Here is a 13767-nt window from a genome sequence, read left to right on the forward strand (position 1 = left end):
TGATTATAAATTTTTCTCTTCTATTTTTCTTCTTTCCTTCTTTTTTTTTTTTTTTTTTTTTTTTGAAGCGTACAAATCTTTTCTCTATTATGCCATTCGATAATTCAACGATTCGTTCGTTAATGTTCGAAGAATAGATCATTGAGATGAAAATTTTTTGCAGGACAACCATTAATACATAGTATATTTTTTAGATCGAATAAAAAGAATTAAGAGTAAAGGGATAGAAGAATAAAATTAAAAATATATATATATATATATATATATATATATATATATATATATATATATATAAAATTAAATGAAAAGAAAAATAAAAGGAACGATTAGAAAAATCTTCGGCATAAATCCCCCGTGGGTTCTCTCTCTCTCTCTCTCTCTCTCTCTCTCTCTCTCTCTCTCTCTCTCTTCCTTTCTCTCTTAGCGAAATACGAACACAATGATTAACGAATGAAAAGTTCACTAAGTAAAGTCTCGAGGGATAATTATTGGCTATCTATCGTGTTCCGTTTCATTTCGTTCCTTTTCGTTCCGTTGCCATAATTATTATCCAAGAATTTCACCGATTTTCTTTGGCAGTAAGTAACTATTATATACCTGTCTGAATTATCGTTTTAGTTAAAAAAGAGAAAAAGATGGAGAGAAAGAGAAACGGAGAAGTTTTGAGATAAGATAAAATTTATTGCTTCTCGGTATCTAATACACATACATACATAGATACATATCATTGAAAAGGAAATTAAATTAATGAAAGTAATGAAGGAAAAAGAGATGAATATAATGAATTGAATAACCGACCTAATTAATTACTACTACTAATTAAAATTCAATTCATGTGTTTATTAATATATTTTATATATATAATATACATGTATATATATGTATAATATATATATATATATATATATATATATATATATACATGTAAATTAAAAAAATTTATTATATTAGTTTTTACGTTTCACTCTTTCTATCTTTATTTCATATCATTGTAATATTACTATCGTCCTTATTATTATAATTATCATTATTTCTCTCTCTCTCTCTCTCTCTCTCTCCCCTTCTCTCTCTCTCTTTTTCTTCCTAACACATATATTACATTATTATTATTAATATTAGGCATTATAAATATCATCAAAATTCAAATATGTACCTAAGGACCTATTCCCATTATTTTCTAACGACTGTGCCGTTAATATAAATCAGAACGTAAAGAAAACGCGATTAATCATATTAGATTCTATAAATATAATTCGTAGAAAACTCATTCGCTATAAGAAATCGATTTGCCCGATTGTAACATACATACATATATACATATTTTTTTCTTTACATTGTAACATGTTATATTAAGTTATGAGAGTCAGAAAAAAATTTGTTTCGTGAAGGACAGGTAAAATTACAAATAAAAAATCCTTAACGCATCATCATAATTCCTTCTATAAACACCTGTAAAAATATGTGTATGTGTATATATATATATATATATATATATATTCTTTTTTTTCAATAGACATAAATTTTACGAAAAAATATTAATTTATGGAAAATTACGTAACCTTAAAAATTATGACCATCAAAGATAATTGTAAGATCTTTTGATCGACTGCACGATGCAATAAAAAAAGAGAATATATATATATATATATTTGTATTCAGAAAAAAAATACATTGATGTCCTTGGAAATACTGAAGAAAAAAAATTACCTCGGAAAGGAAAATATTCTTTCAGGATATTACATATATCCTTTGATATCATTCTCGTTATTTTAGAAAACATTTATTTGCATCATTACAATCCATGGAAATATTTAAGTGGCCATATTTAAATGAAGACTACCCTATATATATATATCCATTATATTTATATATATATATCCTTTATATATACAATATATATAGAAATATATGTATGTGTGTATGTGTGCGCATGCGTGTGTCTGTATGATAATGATTGGAGCAAGATAAAGATAGAAGGAGGATATCTTTCACAAGCAAAACCTTGTTCAAGATCGTATAGAAAATAGTACGATGTGGTGGAGTAGGCGTCACATAGAGGGTAAGAGGACAGGGTCGCGCTCGATTTGATCGATCCGCGGATAATCACAAGCCGCACCGCACCGGCGAACCACACACCGTCGGCCAATAATAATGCCTCTCGGAGTCTATTGCCGTCTACGTCGCCCGGGGGCATCCTTGGCATTAAATTATACAAGGTATATCATCTATGTAAGTATATACACGGTGTTTCTACTACGTAGGTTACGTTCTAACGATAAACCGATCACCACAGGTCTAATGTGCCCGCCCGTTGGTACTTTCTCTTCTTTCTTGCTTATCCATTTCACGATGGCTTGGCTTGGGTTGGCTTGGCTTGGCTTGGCTTGACTTAGCTTAGCTTGGCTTAGCTTAGCTTAGCTTAGCTTGGTTATACTTGGAACTCGAAGCTGAAGACTGAAAGTGAGAAAGAGAAAGAGAAAAGAGAGAGAGAGAGAGAGAGAGAGAGAGAGAGAGAGAGAGAGAGAGAGAGCTCACCTTGACTCAGTGGCTGTGCAATATTGATCTGCCGAGTAAACTCGCTAATACATATAACGTTTTACCAGCCGCAAAAATCAACGACCATCATTCTTCTATAGTCAGAGCCAACATACAACGTGAATGTCACTATCGATGATATCACAAAACGAAACTATATAGATCGGTTAGATTTGCAAAAATAATTAGATACCGATCGAAATCTATCCTCTTTTCTTCCCTCCCTCACAAACCTTTCTCCCTTCTTCACCCATCTCATCCTCCCTGCTTGCCTTCTCTGTCGTTCCTTTCTTCAACTCCAGTTTCTTCTTTCGAGACAAGGTCAAGCGCTCGCTTTTAGCATTCAATGAGTAATCTTAGATACGAACTTATGATCGATCGATATATAATTTTCTCTCTCTCTCTCTCTCTCTCACTCTCTTTCTGTTCTTCTTCATCTATTGGCTTTTGTAAGAGTTTTTCAAAACTGTTCCAAAGTGAAATTGACTAGATGACGAATAGAAACTCGTGTTAATGTGCCGCATAATAAGAATCAAACGATGATATTATCAAGTTAGATATATATCACACGATAGAGTGTCGTTTATCAGCACGAATAACGCATTCGCTGAACAAGCAAATATTGATGATTACTGTTCCATGGTAATAATAGATAAGAGAAAGAGAGAGAGAGAGAGAGAGAGGGAGAGAGAATGATGAGTGAGAGAGAGAGAGAGAGAGAGAGGAAGAGAGATAACTCATGAGCATATAATGTTTGCTTACAGTAGGAGTCCCAGTATTCCTATTGACATTAATCATATGGAAAATTAATCATGTATGTACGTATATCAATCCTTAATTGGTTGTAACGTATATTATATCCTGTTGCTATTTCAAGAACTTGGAACTTTCTATATGATATTCGACTTCGATAAAATGGGTAAAACTATACCAATGTTAAAACGAGAATGGGATCGATGAATTCTTATATAGAATGTGACATTGTATAATACATTGTACGATAGTGAAACTGGTTGGAATTATGTATGTATGTATGTATGTATGTATGTATGTATGTATGTATGTATGTATGTATGTAGTAGGAAACTGTAATAAAGAATTCAAAGGAAAGAAAAGAATCAAAATAGAAAGAAAGTTTGATAAATAAAGTTTATAGCCTAATGTCGTTCAAATTGATGAAAAGTTAATAGCGATAAAGTAGGATATTTCGATGAGTAAATTAAAAATCGATTTAATAAATATATCCAAATTTATAAATGTATTGTATGTCAAAATTATAATAAATTTTGTAACACGTACTTTTTTGTAATAAATAATCAAAAAAAAATTATCAAGCATTTCTATTCTTTGATACACTTTTTTCTAAATTTTCGATTTGTTCAAACGATCTGATCAATTCTGAAGTATTAATAAAATCTTCCATTTTGATCCGATCAAAGCTCAAGCAAAAAAAATAATTTCAAAGGAAAATCTAAAATCTGCCTAAAGTTCGAGCATGTAAAGAAATAATGAGAGTGTGTATGTGTGTGTGTGTATGAGGGAGAGAGAGAGCAAGAGAGATACATAATGTTCGGTCGTATGGTTTCCCTGAGAAACCGTTACGTCGATATTGGAAAATGAAAAAAGAAACAAAAAAAAACAAGCTGGCGCTGTGGTATTTCGAAATAACACTACCATGGTGCGGCACCAGCCAAATAACAGATATAATTGTTCGTGAGTATAAAGCACCATCCGGTGTCAGGATATTGCGTATCTTTTGGTAGACTGAACACGAAACTCATACACCAATGTATACTTCAGTTATAGCGAGGATAATAAAGCAGTGGCAAGCAACATTACTACGATCCATTGATCATTATATTACGTATGAATGAGAGCGTTAGTGATCTTTCTCGTGATATTACTAATTACGATCGTTGTCCATTCGAAAATGATGGTGTGACACAAGATGATGAAGAACTCTTACACGTATATTATCTTTTCTAATTCTAAGATACGAACACGAAGATAACAGCTCTACTCGAGAATAGTCTCTCTCTAATGAGGTTATTATTAACGCAAGTTTTTTTTCTCTCCTTCCGGGAAACGCTTGTACCGCCATCTGCACCGATATAGATCCGACACTAACCAGCAGCACTGCGAAAGGAGGAAAAAAAAGAAAAAAGAAAAAAATTGAAAGAAGGAGAGAGAGAGAGAGAAAGAGAGAGAGAGAAAGAGAGAGAGAGAGAGAAGAGAGAAGAGAAAAAAGACAATGAAAATGTCCGACATCTATAACACAAAGGGTATCATTCGCTTAATGCAAACACGAATTCTTTTAGTACTATTAATGTTAATTCATTGGTGGAGTTTCTTTGATTGCAATGAGTACAATCGGACAACGGCATTATTTAAAATCCTCTTATTCATCCACGTGGTTTAGGTAGTATCGATTTTTCTCAGAGAGCTAACAGACGAAATGATGAAGCGATGCTGAGTTCTTAAAATTATGAATATGCCTGCCTTTTCGAGCAATTAACCGATCGATATCGTTAACGCACGACGGTGCTATAATAATGCGCTTTACGTTACGGCTCGAAGTACTCCGAGGTTAACAACCCACAGTGACCTGAATGAACAACATCGCTGACTAAACACGACGCATCGCTATGCGCTTAAGCGAAACGTTGGAATAATAGGTACTCAAGTGGAATATTTGAGTGGTAATTAAACACGCATTGGATGCGAACTCGTGCAAAATATTTTAATCCGGATTTGAAAGATTTTAGATGGAGAACTTGAAACAGAGAGAGAGAGAGAGAGAGAGAGAGAGAGAGAGAGAGAGAGAGAATGGGGGGAAGAAAGAAGAGAAAAATTAATGGTAGAGTAAATATATAATTAATTAATAAAAAAAAAATAAATAAAAAAGAATTAAGTAAAAATGCAAGTGAACATTACCTCGGTATCGTTCCACCACATATGTAGCCGATAATTTCTCAGCACCGTTGGATCCTCGTTGATGTGGTCGACGGCAAGTTTGACGGAGGGCATGACGCCACGGCCCACGTGACTTTCCCGTACGTGACTACCATATGGGAAAAAACCGGCTATATAGACATCGCGTTTCTTAACACCACCGAGATTGATCGGCTTCTGCCCACTGCACGTCAAGATGGCGTCGAGCCACAAAATGGCGGCAAATATGTGAGCGCGTACCAGCATACGACGCCAACAGCGCTCTCGTCGGCGTCCTGCCGGTTTGACGATGATACCGGTCGCCATCTTGTAACAACACTCACGGACAACACCTCGCTACTTCCGAGTCTAATTTCTCTCACCTCAACTTTAACATCGAACACGCGTCGCGTCACTTTGATTAAATGAAAGTGAACCAATACGGGGATCGTATTTTCGTATGCACTTTTTTCGAGTATCACGTGGCATCCACGGTACGCCAAACGCGTGACAGGATCTTCTCCTCTGAGTTCGAACGACCGGGCGCATTCAACCGCACATCCAACTTCGACCATCGAACGTATTCCTCGTCTCTTTTCCGATACGCCAACCGGAACTTCCACATTCCGTGTCTACATCAATTGCCAAGCTACACTAGACGTATCTTTAATTTCCCTACTGGCTCACTTCCTGCCGTCTCTAAAGGGATTTTGTTTTCTCTCTTTTCTTTTCTTTTATTTTCTTTTCTTTCTTTTTCCTTGCTTGCTTTCGTTCGTTCCTCAGTTTGCAATTTTCTTTATTCATGAAACGCGCACATACTTTGTCGATCACTTTACACGATACTACCACAATCGATCACTTTCTGTTCGATTCGAAATTTCGATATAACCAACACGAGTTCTGAAATCAATATCCAACGCGCTTAACATTCTTCTTCTTCTTCTTCTTATCTTCTTTTTTTTCTTTCCTTTTTTCCTTGAAGTTTAATTGTTGAAAATAGTGCCGGGGACCGCTCGACGTTGCGCTGTTTTTATTCATCGACGCGAACAGACATTTCTATAGATAAATCTACTGACATTTCCTTTTTTCTATGGGATACTAATATCCGCATCGTGAAATCCTTTTCTCTTTCTTTCTCTCTCTTTCTTTCTTCTTCATAAAAGTTACATAAGCATCAGTGGTACTTTGCCAGAAAAGTTTCGCGAAGCTTATTTCATAATGGTTGCTTATATTGCTGACATTGCAGAAAAATGTTTTCGAAAATCTCCGTAACTTTTCAGTAATTTCTTTTAACGTTTCTCAATTTTTCTCCTCTTCCTCCTTCTCCTTCTATTCATTTAATCTTTCTCTTCTCCAAGATACGCTTTAGTTTCTTTCATTTCCTTTTAGAAACTTCATTATCACAATGATACTACTAAGTCCATCTTTGACCTTTATTCCTGTTGATTTTACTTCGGGTATCTGAAAAATTGATAAAAATACAAACTTATCGATGATTTTCATATATCTAAACGTTGTGTTAAAAAAAAAAAAAAATAATCGATATAGTCGTCCTCGTATGTACGATTGTTTTTCGAAACATCGTTTCACACGAATGTAAAACGTTCTCATCGATGTAAATGTAGATCAATTAAACGACGATAAAAAGCGTATGCTAAGCGATCAATTAATATTCATATCGGTGATCGAGTTAACGATCGAATGGCAAGAAGGTTGAAAGAAAAATGGGTGATGTGAAAGAGGAATAAAAAAAAAGGAAGAAAAGAATTATAGACAAAAGAAATGAAAGGTCTATGAATCTTGCAATCGTATACGACTCGTACTTGCAAACGATGAATTATCATATCGATAGAAATAAGCGAAACGTACAGAAATCTCGTTTATAACGAGAAAACAATATAAACTTGTCCTTTGTGGGAGAAGTTGCCGATGTACACGGATATAGGAAAAGAGATCTAAAGTTTAATATCCTGGAAGAATTAGCCCAGGTACTATGAATGGTTCTTGTACTTATCACGGACACACACTCAACCAGTCTATGAACTTTGAGGTGATCGTAATGTCAAGTATCCGGAACCTCTAGACCTTGAGTACCCAATTACAATAGCAGCAGCAGAAGCAGCGTTCTCGATAACATTCTCTTACGACATAAGGACTCCCGTTCGATACCATACTTAAAGTCCTCTTCTTCTTCGAGTGTGAAAGAAAGAGAGAGAGAGAGAGAGAGAGAGATCACAACTAGTACAAATATCCCGTATATTCTTTCTTATCTCTTAACAATTTGACCCAACATTGTGTTATTTATATAATATAATTATACTTACTCAATTACTCACTCTTTCTCTCTCTCTCTCTCTCTTTCTTTTCATTTAAAATAATTATTTTATTGATATTTTTGATCGTCGATAGAATTAATAGACGATTAGATTTTAAAATATGTAAGAAACGTACGAATCGAAAATATTTTTCTTAAAATTTTAACATGTAACGCTTTCTACTCGTGCAGATTGAAACGCGATATAAAAATCTGTTAAATGATCGGTTTTTCGATACTTCGTCGTCACGCGACGTTGTATATTTGTTCGCGCAAATGCACAGGCGCGTATCGTTAACGAATCTGAGAAAAAGAAAAAGAGAAAAATATTTGAGAAAATAAAGTCATTCGTGATACCGATTAAACAAAACGACGACGACGACGACGACGATATAATGGAGAATTTTTCATTGTTAGGCATCGTCCGACAACATTTCGTGCAAAATTATTGGAACACGTAATCGTGAATGTTCATTGACAATCAAAAAAAAAACAAAAAATAAAAAAAGAATTAACGAGAACTGCTAGCTTGAGCAAAGATGCGTAACAAATTGAAATCAAAGACATAGGACGAATCCTATGATTCGACTTCTCGTCTACGAATTATTTCGTTTGAACAAGTATTATTTTCTTTGCTTTCTTTCTTCTTTTCTTTTCTTTTTTTTTTCTTTTATCATTGATACATTTAATACGAGGCAAAGAAATAAATTTTCTACAAAGATCATTTTATTGGATCATATTATTACTTTAATCGTTAAAAGAAGAAAAAAAAAAACAAAAAAATTATCAAATCATTATGATATTCTAATTCCTCGAAGGAATCAAACGTTCTTATATGGTTGAAAAAGGAAATTTACATTGTCAATGAGAGCACTCGAATCGATTGTAATACTATTGTCTCTATCAATCGTTTTTAAAACCGTATCGAGTACGTATCCCCTATATAAACATTTCCTTTATGCATGAATTCAATAGTGTGCCGATAAAACGTTACTGAACGAAATTGAACGATCTTCATTACCATTTAACATAATATCGGCCGGCCGTCTTTCTCTGTTTAGAATGAAAAAAAAAAAAAAGAAAAAAAAATGAATAAATAAAAATAGAAAAATAGAAAGAAAAAAGAAAAGAAAAGAAAAATTAAAAAAGAACGAGTGCGTTGTTTAATTTTTGTATGATTTAAATTTATACACATATTACACACATAAAGAAATATTGATTTAATTAGATTCCTGATGTTTATTGAACGATATGAAACTTGAGAAATAAATAAAATATATGTATATTATATATATAGGTAGGTAAAATCTCTGACGTTTTATATGCAAATTGAAAAATTGATATCCCGAAAATATATTGAAAAATATTGTTGATATTCCGTCGAATAACACACAGACACACACACACACACACACACACCGAGAGAGAGAGAGAGAGAGAGAGAGAGAGTTAAGTAAGTGGTGATAGTGATAGTAATGGAGATGGAGATGGAGATGATGATAATGGGAAACGTTCACCATTGTTAAATAATGGCATTCAAAGAGAAAGAAAATAAACGACATTCTTATTCCAGTGACCAACTGTTTATATTTCAAACGGTTTTATGCTTTCATCCTATCTTGATCTAATATTTTCTTTTTTCTTTTTCTTTTTATATCTATCCAGTCCTATAAACATCTCATATTTTTCTTCATTCTCGTGACATCCCCATAAACGATAGAGCATACCTGCTGAATTCTTTCTTTTCTTTTTTCTTTTTTCTTTAAATTGAAATATCTCGGAAGAGAAAAAAACGCCTTCTTTTTTTTTTAAAAAGAAAGTTTCAAACGAAAATTTATTTGTTTTTCTTTTTTTTTTCTTTTTTCTTCTTAATTTTATGAGTACGGGGTGTGAAAGGATATGAATAATATGATACATCAATCTGAAAGGATGGATCAAACAAATTTTTTTAGATCAAAAATTTTGTTTGTTTTCTTTCTCTTTTTCTTTTTTTTTTTTTTGTTTTAATAAAACCGTTAGAAAAATTTTCGTAAAAAAGAAAAAGCAATAGAATAGGAATTAAAAAAGAAAGTCTAAGTTGATCTTGAAGTGACCTTTCGCCAGAAAGAATCTTTCCGATGGAAGAAACTTTCAACAGAATCAAAAAGAAATGATATCGTTGTGTTCACTACCCCCTCAACCCTCTGAACATCGAACAACTTTCGTATCGAACTTACTTTTTCGAAAATGCATTTTTTCCTTTATCTCTCTCTCTCTCTCTCTCTCTCTCTCTCTCTCTCTCTTTCTCTCAATATTTAGGTATATCAATTTAAAAAAAAAAAAAAAAACTCATCCCGCATGAGTATACGATACTATAATACATATAGAGTATACATCAAAACGGATCGATAAGCCGTCACGAAACAATACTGTGGTAGAATCGGATAAGAGAGAGAGAGAGAGAGAAAGAGAGAAAGAAAGAGAAAGAGTGAAAGAGAGAAAAAAAGAGACAGAGAAAGCGAGAGAGAAAAAGAGAGTGAGAGAAAGAGAGAGAGAAAAAGAGAGACAGAGAAAGCGAGAGAAAAAAAGGGAGTGAGAGAGAGAGAGAGAGGGAGAGAAAAAAATTTCTCATACCACTTAGACGATCTTATCGAAGATATTTATAATTGAAAGAAGACACGAAGAACGATCATAATCGAATTGAGTACGTAGTACTGAACAAAATGAAAACAAAAAAAAATAATAATAATAATAATAATAACAATAATACAAACGAAGAAATTAGAGAAAAATAGAGAAAATAGTATAAGAAAAAAAATGAAAAGAAAAAATCCCGCACTCTTTTCAACGTTAGCTTTTTTTTCTTTTTTTTCACCCTCCCCCCCTTTTAGATTACTCCTTGATCGATTGTCGACTCTTCCTTCCTCTATCTCTTTTTCTAGTTCTCTATCTATCTATCTATCTATATATTTATCTATCTATCTATCTATTTACGGCAATGGGCTCTCCTTAAACTGTTAAAGTAGTAAAAACGAGAGATACGATCAGAGAGAATCAAAGTAATAATGTCTCATACAGTATTCATATATGGCTGTGTTCCATTCCAAGGTTAGGCCTTGGCACGGTAACATAATTCTTTAGCCTTACACTACTCTAGAGAAAGAAAGCCCCCGTTTATATCGTTTCCAACACGCTATCTCACTTGTACACGTATATATGTATATCGATAATAGAGGTATAACCAACCTACAGGGTGGTCTCACGTTAAAGTGTTCGCTTATTGTTTTTATTGAAATCGTTATGAGCGAGTCTACCACCTCGCGCCCCCTCTCCCCCCAACCCCATTGAGACATGTGACATTTGACATTTAATTTTCTTTCTTGTTTCTGTATTTTTTCCTTTTTTTCTTTTAATATCAAATTAGAAAAATTTTTTTAAGTTCTATAAAAGAAATCTTATCTTAGCTCGATTAGAGAATTAATTGAGAAATAAAATGATTCGTTCGATTCATTCCCATAAAAAAAGAAAAAAAAGAAAAAGAAAAAGAAACGGAAATAAAAGAAAAAAGAAACATTAGAGATTAGTCCTTTTTCTATCCCCTTTTTATTGCTTCTTCTCTTTCTTTTTTTCTTTTTTATATTAAACATTCTAACAACTTTCAAAAATTGAAGATTTGATTTGTTCGATTTAAAATTAATGGACACGGAAAGAATTAAAAAAAAAAACGAAAAAAGAATCAAGAAAACAAAAGAAAGAACAAAAGAGTTAATTTTACGTCGTTCTTTGCGGAGAATCATGTCGATGAATAGAATTTGTATAAAACTTCGAGTAGGCCACCCTGTATATGCGAAAGAGAGAGAGAGAGAGAGAGAGAGAGAGAGAGAGAGAGAGAGAAAGAGAGGGAGTATAAATAGTATAAGTGGTAAGATAAGTAATAGTGTACAGTCAGTAGTATGAGTCTACGTGTTGCGGGACTAAGTGGCAGAACGGTGACTTTTCTTTTCTTAAAGCGAATACAACACACACAGCCAATAACCAATCAAATAGTAGCAGCAACTCAACACACGTAAATAGACTCGATCGTGAGTGTATTGGTAATATTCGTTGTTCCTTCGACCCACCCCCACCCCTACTCCTTTCTCCTCTCATCGTACAGAAGCCTCGATCGATGAAGACTTTGCTTATTTACGAGGAGCCAAGAAGGTTGGCTCGCTTTTTTTATTTTGTTAGAAAGAAAGAGAAAGAGAGAGAGAGAGAGAGAAATATGAATCGTTTCGGAAATAATACGTATAAATCGTAGAAACGACAATGAGGATGTTAAAACGCGATAAGTGTTACAAAGATTTTTCATTCGAAATATCTTGGCTTTCTTTGAAAGCCCTCCCCCTTCCTCTGTACCACCAACCATCCGTTCCGTCCAATCTCTTCTCCCATTTTTTTCCCTTCGACCCATCCATTATTGGACAAAATCCCCCTATCGATAGATTAAAAAAAAAAAAATTTTTTCACTCGACACGTCGCAGGAATTTTAAATACGTCGATTGCATTTGCAATTGCAATAATTCAACTTCATTTGAACAATTTTTAAAATACGTACGTACATACGTATATATGTATTAAAATTCATTCATGAACAAAATTTTTTTCAATATCTTTTCTTTTCTTTTCTTTTCTTTTTTTTCTCTTTTTTATAATCGATTTAAATGTTGTCTTTTGCTTCATTAATTACTTTATTTTATAATAAACATTATCCGACTGTATTAGACGAATCTATTATCAATTTATTATGATTAAAGTCAGATAAAAATCATGATATAATACATTATTTCTTCTATTTTTTTTTTTTTTTTTTGTATCCTGCAAACAAACGAAACAGGAATTTTATATCGACGTTCGTTTTAATTATTTGATAAATCCTGAAATTAACTTTACGTTTTAATATTATCTCGATTCGATTCGATTTAATTTCTCATATTGTTACGTACGAAAGAGATAAGAAGAAAAAAAAAAGAAAAAAGAAATTTTTTTGAGCTCGTTAGAAATGAGATAATAAGATATTAATTTCTTTTTTTTTGTATTTTCTTTCTATTTTTTTTCTTTTTTTTTTTTGATTTATTTTTTTATTCAAGTATAACGTTTGAACGACTATCGGCAAAAATTTTATTGAATCATATTAAATAATAATTATTGTTTTTGATAACATCGATGGGAATAAGTGGGATTAATTTTTTTCATTCATCGTAAATGGATTAACAGATATTACTTTTATCAAACATCATCCTTTAGATATTATAATACTTCATGCGATACGTATCACGTAATTGATGATTTGCATTGTGTTATATCAATAAAAGCTGTATTCGTTGTTATCGCAGGCTTTATTCGTTAATTCCTACTTTATTTTCTTTTTTGTGAATATCGTTGAACGAATTATTAGGTGGACCGGAAAGTAATGTCGTTTCTGCGCGTGTCGATATTTGATTGTGATTAAAAATAAAAACTTGTTAAAAATTTATTCGTTTGAATTTAATTTAAGAAAGCGACATTACTTTCTGGTCCACCTAATACTTCAAAAAAAAAAGAAAAAGAAAAAGAAAAAAAAAAGAAATAAAAAGGAAAAAAAAGAAAAAAAAATTCAATTCGCATGAATATTTATCAGAGAATAAATTTAACTTTCTTTTCGCATCAATTTTTGTTCTTTTTTTCTTTTTTCTTTTTTTTTTCCTTAGGATTATCGGTATACCCAGAAAGACATTCAAATTATTCCGATATATTCGGATCTCATAAAGTAATTTCTTCAATTGAATCGATAATTAGACTCTTATTAAATATTAATTAATCATTCTTATTTTTCTCTTATCAATTTTTTAAACACAGCTTCGAGAACTTTTTTTGATATTATCATGAGTTGCAAATTGTGATTTTCTTGTTACACGAATTATTAGACGAATAAAAAATGTTACCCTTTATCTCTCTCTCTCTCTCTCTCTCTCTCTCTCTCTCTCTCT

The 13767-nt window shown here is 32.6% G+C and overlaps 1 protein-coding gene across 4 annotated transcripts in view; it reads right to left on the bottom strand.

Annotated features, from left to right (window-relative positions):
- The window catches only part of LOC124425573 (gamma-aminobutyric acid type B receptor subunit 2), a 262835-nt gene that overhangs the window by 192811 nt on the left and 56257 nt on the right, over positions 1–13767 (bottom strand). For all 4 annotated transcript variants that reach the window (XM_046966088.1, XM_046966086.1, XM_046966087.1 and 1 more), the window contains exon 3: positions 5470–6927. In XM_046966088.1, the coding sequence (XP_046822044.1) occupies positions 5470–5793 (324 nt within the window). In that variant the 5' untranslated portion in view covers positions 5794–6927. The remainder of the gene's footprint in view (positions 1–5469; positions 6928–13767) is intronic.

Source organism: Vespa crabro, chromosome 7 (assembly GCF_910589235.1).
Source record: "Vespa crabro chromosome 7, iyVesCrab1.2, whole genome shotgun sequence".
NCBI classification, from domain to species: domain Eukaryota; kingdom Metazoa; phylum Arthropoda; class Insecta; order Hymenoptera; family Vespidae; genus Vespa; species Vespa crabro.